This window comes from Lucilia cuprina, chromosome 6 (genome assembly GCF_022045245.1).
Source record: "Lucilia cuprina isolate Lc7/37 chromosome 6, ASM2204524v1, whole genome shotgun sequence".
Taxonomy (NCBI): domain Eukaryota; kingdom Metazoa; phylum Arthropoda; class Insecta; order Diptera; family Calliphoridae; genus Lucilia; species Lucilia cuprina.
In genome coordinates, this window is record NC_060954.1 from 55,317,778 (window position 1) to 55,328,357 (window position 10,580).

The 10,580-nt window shown below is 27.8% G+C and overlaps 1 protein-coding gene across 2 annotated transcripts; it reads right to left on the bottom strand.

Annotated features, from left to right (window-relative positions):
• Positions 1 to 1,782: 1,782 nt before the first annotated feature.
• On the bottom strand, positions 1,783 to 7,020 carry LOC111678125 (sulfhydryl oxidase 1). Of its 2 annotated transcripts, XM_046954742.1 has the most exons (3): positions 5,300 to 7,020; positions 2,849 to 3,314; positions 1,783 to 1,863 (listed from the first exon to the last, which is right to left on the bottom strand). In XM_046954742.1, exons 1-3 carry the CDS (start codon positions 6,740 to 6,742, stop codon positions 1,838 to 1,840), a joined length of 1,935 nt encoding a protein of 644 aa, XP_046810698.1. In that variant the 5' UTR covers positions 6,743 to 7,020; the 3' UTR covers positions 1,783 to 1,837. The 2 variants fall into 2 exon arrangements, with proteins under 2 accessions (XP_046810698.1, XP_023295146.2); XM_023439378.2 differs by lacking the exon at positions 1,783 to 1,863 and having other exon boundaries at positions 2,594 to 3,314.
• Positions 7,021 to 10,580: the final 3,560 nt, after the last annotated feature.

A 10,580-nucleotide genomic window follows, 5' to 3' on the forward strand; every position in this document is an offset into this window, starting at 1 on the left:
TAGTTCAGTTCTGTTCTAGTTCAGGTTCAGTTCTGGTTCAGTTCTAGTTCAGTTCTAGTACAGTTCTAGTTCAGTTCTAGTTCAGTTCTAGTTCAGTTCTAGTTCAGTTCTAGTTCAGTTCTAGTTCAGTTCTAATTCAGTTCTAGTTCAGTTCTAGTTCAGTTCTAGTTCAGTTCAGTTCTAATTCAGTTCTAGTTCAGTTCTAATTCAGTTCTAGTTCAGTGCTAGTTCAGTACTAGTTCAGTTCTAATTCAGTTCTAGTTCAGTTCTAGTTCAGTTCTAGTTCAGTTTTAGTTCAGTTCTAGTTCAGTTCTAGTTCAGTTCTAGTTCAGATCTAGTTCAGTTCTAGTTCAGTTCTAGTTCAGTTCTAGTTCAATTCTAGTTCAGTTCTAGTTTAGTTCTAGTTCAGTTCTAGTTCAGTTCTAGTTCAGTTCTAGTTCAGTTCTAGTTCAGTTCTAGTTCAGTTCTAGTTCAGTTCTAGTTCAGTTCTAGTTCAGTTCTAGTTCAGTTCTAGTTCAGTTCTAGTTCAGTTCTAGTTCAGTTCTAGTTCAGTTCTAGTTCAGTTCTAGTTCAGTTCTAGTTCAGTTCTAGTAGTTCAGTTCTAGTTCAGTTCTAGTTCAGTTCTAGTTCAGTTCTAGTTCAGTTCTAGTTCAGTTCTAGTTCAGTTCTAGTTCAGTTCTAGTTCAGTTCTAGTTCAGTTCTAGTTCAGTTCTAGTTCAGTTCTAGTTCAGTTCTAGTTCAGTTCTAGTTCAGTTCTAGTTCAGTTCTAGTTCAGTTCTAGTTCAATTCTAGTTCAGTTCTAGTTTAGTTCTAGTTCAGTTCTAGTTCAGTTCTAGTTCAGTTCTAGTTCAGTTCTAGTTCAGTTCTAGTTCAGTTCTAGTTCAGTTCTAGTTCAGTTCTAGTTCAGTTCTAGTTCAGTTCTAGTTCAGTTCTAGTTCAGTTCTAGTTCAGTTCTAGTTCAGTTCTAGTTCAGTTCTAGTTCTGTTCTAGTTCTGTTCTAGTTCAGTTCTAGTTCAGTTCTAGTTCAGTTCAAGTTCAGTTCTAGTTCAGTTAAGTTCAGTTTTAGTTCAAAGTCTAGTTTAGTTCTAGTTCCCTTATATTTCATCTCAAAAAGAAAAATTACGATAAATTTTACTTGATCACGTAATATGACCCCAATTGTTTTAATTTAACAATTTGTATTTTAACAAAGAAAACAAGAACTACTTGAAATAACGCCAACTACTACAAATGTATCGATCTTGTTATTTTTTTCTACAGGTGTTTATTTAACAAACAATTGTTTTATAATGATGTAAGGTTGTTCTAAAGTAAATGTTAGAAAATGTTGTAATTTTTCACTAAAACACTGCCATAAAAGATAAATAAAACCATATATTAAAGACAAGTAGTTAAAAGAAGACTCTGTAACAAATGTCTAATTAAAAGTAATTTATTATAAATATAAATCATTGAAATTAATATAAATTGCACGTAGAATGTGTTGTGTTTAAACATAATAAAAATCCCTTGATATACAAATTTTCGGTAGAAATTAGAAAGATTGATAAAATTTTAACTATAAAATTTATGTTAATTGTTATTAGTAAAACAAAATTGTAAAGAGTTTTTTTTGTTAAATTATATTTAAATGTAAACTATAACACATTTAAACTTATGTATATATACATTAGTACAAAAAAGTAAAAAAGTAAAATTGGAATTAGAATAGAGAAGTTTTGTTAAAAAAATGGAAACTGCGAATTTTTCACCTTTGTCCAAAAAATTCTTGTCTTTTTTTTCGTGTATAACAATTTTAAAAATTAACCTGGAAGCATGATAATTAAACTTAAATATATTACACTTTACCCAACATATCATGACCATAAGGTTTCTTGCGATAACTGCCCTTAAAAGCGAATAATTTAAAGGCACCGTTCAGTTCTAGTTCAGTTCTAGTTCAGTTCTAGTTCAGTTCTAGTTCAGTTCTAGTTCTGTTCTAGTTCTGTTCTAGTTCAGTTCTAGTTCAGTTCTAGTTCAGTTCAAGTTCAGTTCTAGTTCAGTTAAGTTCAGTTTTAGTTCAAAGTCTAGTTTAGTTCTAGTTCCCTTATATTTCATCTCAAAAAGAAAAATTACGATAAATTTTACTTGATCACGTAATATGACCCCAATTGTTTTAATTTAACAATTTGTATTTTAACAAAGAAAACAAGAACTACTTGAAATAACGCCAACTACTACAAATGTATCGATCTTGTTATTTTTTTCTACAGGTGTTTATTTAACAAACAATTGTTTTATAATGATGTAAGGTTGTTCTAAAGTAAATGTTAGAAAATGTTGTAATTTTTCACTAAAACACTGCCATAAAAGATAAATAAAACCATATATTAAAGACAAGTAGTTAAAAGAAGACTCTGTAACAAATGTCTAATTAAAAGTAATTTATTATAAATATAAATCATTGAAATTAATATAAATTGCACGTAGAATGTGTTGTGTTTAAACATAATAAAAATCCCTTGATATACAAATTTTCGGTAGAAATTAGAAAGATTGATAAAATTTTAACTATAAAATTTATGTTAATTGTTATTAGTAAAACAAAATTGTAAAGAGTTTTTTTTGTTAAATTATATTTAAATGTAAACTATAACACATTTAAACTTATGTATATATACATTAGTACAAAAAAAGTAAAATTGGAATTAGAATAGAGAAGTTTTGTTAAAAAAATGGAAACTGCGAATTTTTCACCTTTGTCCAAAAAATTCTTGTCTTTTTTTTCGTGTATAACAATTTTAAAAATTAACCTGGAAGCATGATAATTAAACTTAAATATATTACACTTTACCCAACATATCATGACCATAAGGTTTCTTGCGATAACTGCCCTTAAAAGCGAATAATTTAAAGGCCACCACCAGCATGACAATACAAAAGCCATACAACAGCATACCCATGCGCATATCCATATCCGAGAATACATTACTAATCATGCGTTTTTGTCTCAATTTCTCTAGAGTTGGTTGCAGCAGCTGTTCTTTCTCCAAACCATAACGTGAGACATATTCAGGATTATGTATATTTTTCAAAAATTGCAAAACATGTGTTTTATCCCATTTCTCTTCTAAATTGGCAGTTGAGTGTGATTCAGGCTGTTTATAGCATTGAGGACAACTGCTGACAGAGGGAAATTGTATTTTAGGAAATTTAGGATCTTCGGTGGCATCACCAGCTAAACGTTGATTGACTTCATTATGAGCAGCCCATAACCAAAGTATAGCTTCCTCTTTACTGGGTACACTCCAGATTTTACGTCTTACAGCCATTGCCTTAAAAAGTTTTCAAGTTTAAAGGGTTAATTGAAGTTAATTGATTACAAGTGAATTTTTTGTTATTTCTTTTTTTTTTGCAAAACTAGACAATATAATCGTGTGCTAAATTGTTTAATAATCAAAATGAATGTTTTAAAAGAAAACAAAAAAACAAAAAACTGGTTAAAATATGCACACTACTACTATTAACACATTTACAAAATAAAGTTGTTTTTCTTTTCTTATAAAACAAAAAAGTTAATGACTTTAGAATATTGTTGAAAAAGAAATAGCAAGTTTGTATTAAAACTTTTTACATTTTTTATATAAAAAACTGCAATATTTCCTACTTTAAAAAAAAAGAATGGAAAATATAAAAAACCAGTTTTGAATCCATTTTAGTTATATTAGCGACATTTGTAAATCTTTTTAATTATCTTATGATTGACTTTGAATCTACAGACCAGACCTTGGACCAGACTATGCTTCATGCCATAGACCTCTTTAAAGACCACATTGTATTTCATGCTATTGACTATATTTTAGACCAGGTAACTATGGAATATAGTCCACACTAAAGACTTGACTATAATATAGATTAGACAATATACTAGACCATAGACTTAACTATAGACTATAAACTATTATAGACTAGAGTACAGATTAGACTATAGACAAGACAATAGACTAGACTATAGACTAGATAATAGACTAGATAATAGACTAGACTATAGACTAGACTATAGACTAGACTATAGACTAGACTATAGACTATAGACTAGACTATAGACTAGACTATAGACTAGACTATAGACTAGACTATAGACTAGACTATAGACTAGACTATAGACTAGACTATAGACTAGACTATAGACTAGACTATAGACTAGACTATAGACTAGACTATAGACTAGACTATAGACTAGACTATAGACTAGACTATAGACTAGACTATAGACTGAAGACAAAACTTTAGACAAAACTGTAGACTGGACTAGTCTGGTGCACAATATTACAGTTTTAACTATTAACCAGACTATAAACTAGACCATGCTATAGATGACACAAACATATGTAGTTGAAAACTATTAACAAAATTTTCATTGTTTTGTTAATTGAAATAAAACGAACTTAAAACTAACAACAATTCTACTTGAGTTTATTATTTAGTTTAGAATATTTTGTAAAATTTGATTTTCTTTACAAAATTTTTACAAAATCTAATTAACATCAATAATAACAAAATATGATCACGTACAACTTTCTCTTTTCGTTTCACACTTCGCAAAAGAATTCTCCTATTTTATATGCACGTTTTTATCCCCTCTATAGAAATTTATAATAATTTTCCTTAGCAAGTCAACGAAATGTTTAAATTTGTTTTCAAAATAATAGTAGATAATAATAAAAAAATGAATGCCACGGCTCCGTGATGATCGGGGCATATTATGATTATGAATTAAATTGATAAATTCAATTGAAATGCAAATTGATGGAGATAGAGGAGTAGACGGAGGAGGAGTGAGAATAAAATGGACACAATGTACTATAATCAACAATAGCTATTGAAATATTTAGAATTTAAGATTGTAAAGGTGAGAAAAGGGAGTAGTAATCTCCATATTGAAGGTTAAAAAAAGACATATTTTGAATTGTTGTTTTTTTAAGGTATTTTCGACAACAAAATAGACATACATATATTTAAGCTATAAAAAGTGATAATTATAAATAATTGCAATTGAAAAGTGAATGATTTATTTTTTTTTAAGTTATGATTACAGATCACAGACGAAAATGCAGGCTAGACTGTAATGAACCAGAATATAGTTCTGCTATATACTATCTATCTATATCTATATTTCAAAATATAGAACAGATTTGAGACTATGATATAAACATAACTATAGTCTAAAAATTTCTTAATTTAAAGAAAATTTTCAATAAATTCTCAATTTATAGAATATTTTCAATATATTTTGAAAATAATATTGCCACAAACTCACCTGAAAATGTTCAGAGCAGTCGGTACAGCCGAAGAAATATTTAATGTAACCATGCATGGCTTGCAATACCTCTAGAGGATCTTGACTCTTGTCCAAATTTGCTGCCTGTACAGTCATAAAATGAAACAGTTGCCATAGCGAACAAGAGAAACCTCTTAAGCCACTTTGCGAACCAGTACAACCGACAAAATGTGTAGCTGAATAAATTGGTCCCAATTGCTTTTCCAATTTCTTAAGTTCCACTTCAAAATCTTCGCCCGCCAACTCTTGATTATGACTAGAAACAAAGGTGGCTAGCTGAGATATTAGCGTACGTCCCGAAGAGCCCAAGGGATTATAGCGCTCCAAAACGGCTAGAAAACGTTGTAAAGCCAATAGTTTTTCTCCATTTATATTCGAAGATTTAGGTATTTCGTTGTGCAGAGTATTGCGTATGGCCATTTCGAGATCGGCCTGATAGACGAGATGTTTGTTGCGTTTAACTTCCTCGATTATTTCCATTAGTTTAGTATTTTGTTCGGGAGTGCCATGTAAAACTTTGGCCGTGGTGCCGTCAGCCTTTGTATCCGGTTTTTCGGTTATATGTTGAGAGGTAAGGAAAGATTGAATGGTTTCTTTATAGGAATCAGAAAGTTCATGCAGCGGAGCATAGGGCACTATGGAACCCTGGCGATTAACGGTAGCGATTTTATATCTGGTGACATCTATTTGATATTTGGCTGCCAACTCCGGATCGGTAATTCTTTTCACCGCTATGTTGGGATATCTTAAGAAATGCAAGATAGTTTCCACACCCACTGTAGAATTTTCTGGTTCGTATACCAAAACCACATATTTTTTCATACTGTCCAAACCCTCAAACAAAGCAGAAGCACTAGCTGTTTGTACAGCTTGTAAATCTGGCCAGGAAGACATATTACTAGTTTTATTCTCAGCCGCTATAAACTGAGCCAAATTGTTGGTTATAACGCCTAAATCTTGGGATGATATAGATTTACCATAGTTATCAGCTTGTGGCTGATAGGCAGGACCAAAATATCTCAAAGTGGGATACGCCATAATCTCATACTCTCGACATATGCCATTGTTCTCATCGACTGCACAATCTATGGCACTTACTGGCAAAACATCTCGCCAATCGTATAGTTTTTCAGCCAATTGCTTGTAGGCCGGAGCAAATTTGCGGCAATGACCACAATAGCTATTGTAGAATTCTACCAATATGGAATGATTTCTGTCCAAGACCTCATTTTTGAAATTGACATTGGTGAGAATACGAACCTTGTCGGTGGCATTGTATAAACCCAATTCTTCGGATTGTTGTCTTAATAAGGCCTCATAACTGGAACGTGGTACACCGGCATTGGTCACTACCACTAAAGTAATTAAAAGGCAAACAAATAAATAATATTGTTTAGCTGGCATCAACACTTTCCACTCCATTTTTGTTTATTATTCTTTTTTGCTTCTCTCACACAAATTTCACTTTAGCGTTCTAAAACTTTGTAGTTTTTTTGTTTGTTCATTTATTAGTTTTTCATTTCTACTATCAATTAAATATATTAGTCATTTATTTTCAACTTGTTTTTTATGCATTAAAATTATATTCTTTTATATGTATTAAAAGTTGTACATAAATCGTTAATTCTATTTATTTATTTACACATCCGCACTTATCCTAATCTCGTCTATCTTTGTCTATGATTCTCTTTTAACTAATAAAAAAGTTTACGCTCCAAACAGAACGGTGCTGGAGAATGTGAAACCAACGCCGTTTAATTTTCATAATAGCGGCTTAATAAGAACTATTTGCTGTTAAGAAAAAAATTATTTAAATTTTAAAAATTATGTAAATTATAATAATATTAGTTAAATTTTAATATTGTAATAATATAAATTAATACATACAAAATTGTTTTTAGTTCGAAATAATTTAAAATGACTTATTAACGACGTTAGTTTTAAAATGTTATTGGCGTTTAACTATCAGTGACTCGACGCTGGTGTGTGTAAAGCAATTTAGCTGTTTTAAAATTGCAGCGGGTTTTCAAACACAGTTACCAGATCTTACACACTGAATATTTAAGTTTTTTTCTAAAAACTGATTGTAACGGTAATTAAGAAATACAGTTTTTGTATTTTGTTATTTCAATTAGAAGAAATTTCGATAAATTTTTAATTTTTAAACAAAATTTTTGACAAATCTCAATTCTTAACATATAGAAATTTTTTGATATATCCTCAATTGTTTACGAAGTTTTCGATAAATCCTTTTTTTATAAAAAAATCGATAAATCCTTTATTTAAAGGAAATTTTCGATAAACTTTTCCTTTATAGAAAATTGTCGATAAATTTCTTATTTATAGAAAAATTTCGATAAATTCTTTATTTATAGAAAAATTTCGATAAATTCTTGATAAATTATTTATAGAAAAATTTCGATAAATTCTTCATTTATAGAAAAATTTCGATAAATCCTTTATTTATGGAAAATTTTTTTGATAAATCCTTTATTTATAGAAAATTTTCGATAAATCCTTTATTTATAGAAAATTTTCGATAAATCCTTTATTTATAGAAAATTTTCGATAAATCCTTTATTTATAGAAAATTTTCGATAAATCTTTTATTTATAGAAAATTTTCGATAAATCTTTTATTTATAGAAAATTTTCGATAAATTCTTTCTTTATAGAAAATTTTCGATAAATTCTTTCTTTATAGAAAATTTTCGATAAATTCTTTCTTTATAGAAAATTTTCGATAAATTCTTTCTTTATAGAAAATTTTCGATAAATTCTTTCTTTATAGAAAATTTTCGATAAATTCTTTCTTTATAGAAAATTTTCGATAAATTCTTTGTTAATAGAAAATTTTCGATAAATTCTTTGTTAATAGAAAATTTTCGATAAATCCTTTATTTATAGAAAATTTACGATAAATCCTTTATTTATAGAAAATTTCTGATAAATCCTTTATTTATAGAAAATTTTCGATAAATCCTTTTAGAAATTTTTCGATAAATCCATTATTTATAGAATTTTTTCGATAAATCCATTATTTATATAAAATTTTCTATAAATCTATTATTTATATACATTTTTCGATAAATCTATTATTTATATACATATTTCGATAAATCTTTTATTTATATACATGTTTTGATAACTCTTTTATATCTAGATATTTTTCAAAAAATCCTTTATTAATAAAATATTGTCTGTAAATAGTTTATTTATGGAAATTTTTCGATAAATTATAAATTTATAAAAATTTTTCGATAAATTATCATATTCCAAAAATTCTCAATTTAAAGAATATTTTCTATAAATTCTCAAATTATAGAATATATTCCAAAAATTCTCTATTTATAGAATATTTTCGATAAATTCTCAGTTTATAGAATAGTTTCGATCAATTTCTTTCGAAAAGAAACGATTGTTCGAAAGTCGATTTATAAAATGATTTCTAATACATAATAAGAATGTTTATTCGGATACGGCAACCTTATTTCGTATGTATTAAAAAAAAACAGTGTTGATAAACGAATTGTTATAGAGAAGTAAAAAAAAACTGTTATTTATTATGGATTTAAAATATATCAATGTTTATGTGTGTTCTTTCAAATTTTTAGTAAAAAATCTATTAAATAAAGAAAACTTTTTCCCTCAAGTTTCTCTCTAATAACTTTTTAATAAAAAAAGAAAATAATATTAACAATTGTCACTTTTATTTTCCAACAAAAAACTAATTTCTAATAAAATCTATAAATGTCTAAATGTGTTAAATTAATTGTTTAATTAGGCCAAACATTAAAAAACTATTTTTGACTCTTGCACTCTTTTTATTGTATTCTTTAAATATGTAGTATGTCAGCCATGACACTTTATATTTGCAATTAATAATAACTGTTGTTTAAATAGTTAAACACTTTTAATTGTTATTGTTTAATGAATCATAAAGAGCAAAAAAAGCAATATAGATAAAAACTCAAATGTTTGTTTATAGTAAATAAATAATAAATAAAATAAGTTTTTTTTTTTTTGTTAAATTAAATACTACTCATCGATAAACAATAACAGAGACCGGCTAATTTACAGTTAAGCTAGGCTTATATTAATAAACAATACTCTCCTAAACTAATAAAGATCTTGTACAATGAGAGGATGAGAGTAGTATTTTATATTTGATGAGTAGTAGTCTTGAATTGATATTTATTGAATGTGTATGATGATGATGATGTTTTATTTAAAGCTTTTGTTTGCTAAAATCATAGACTTGCAATCAGTCTAAATATAGACGTTGTCGTGAAAGGTTGTCAAAAAAAAAAAATAATAATAATAATCAAGCGAAAGCTTATGATCACAAATAAAACAAAAGAAACGAGCCCTAAACAAAGTTGACAATTTGTTTATAAACATAGAGATAATATAAATTATTAAGAAATAAATATTAAATAAGCATTAATTGAAGAAAATAAATCAATGTAAGTTGTTTTATTAATTAAATTAATAAAAATATGTATATGAAGATTTGGCAAAAATAAAAAGTGTATTAATTTCCTAAATGTGCTGAGTACCTAAACGCCTTTCGAAAAAGTACCAACGTCAGCGTTTTGTGTATGAGTGTGTTCTAAAAGACAATTGATAAGAAATAACAATAAATAAATTTCAAGCCAGAATTTTGCTAAAATTTTTGTTTTGAAAGTGTATTGGTGTTTATAAGTAAAAGAAATGTGTAGTATTTTATAAATAAATATTAGACGATAAAGAAAGGAACGTATATATAATTGCGGAGATAAACACAACTCTGGTAAGTTTTGTGATTAATGGCAACAATCAATCCATTTAATATCCGCTTCCTTTTATGACATCTCTTGTCAACATGTTTACGCTGTAAGGTTTCAAAAAGGCGGAAGTTGGAAAATTTAAAGTTTGAATATAGGAACTATAAGGCCTACGAATGTTACGGATTATTTAATATTTTCTACTAGGGAAATCTTTTGTAATGTAATAATGTGAGTGGTCACAATACTAAGGATTTTACAACAAAGATTAAGCCATGGTGGGCTTGTTGGTGTTAGCCACTATCTATTTATCAATCAATCTATCTATCTATCTATCTATCTATCTATCTATCTATCTATCTATCTATCTATCTATCTATCTATCTATCTATCTATCTATCTATCTATCTATCTATCTATCTATCTATCTATCTATCTATCTATCTATCTATCTATCTATCTGATAGATAGATAGATAGATACATTAATTCAAGA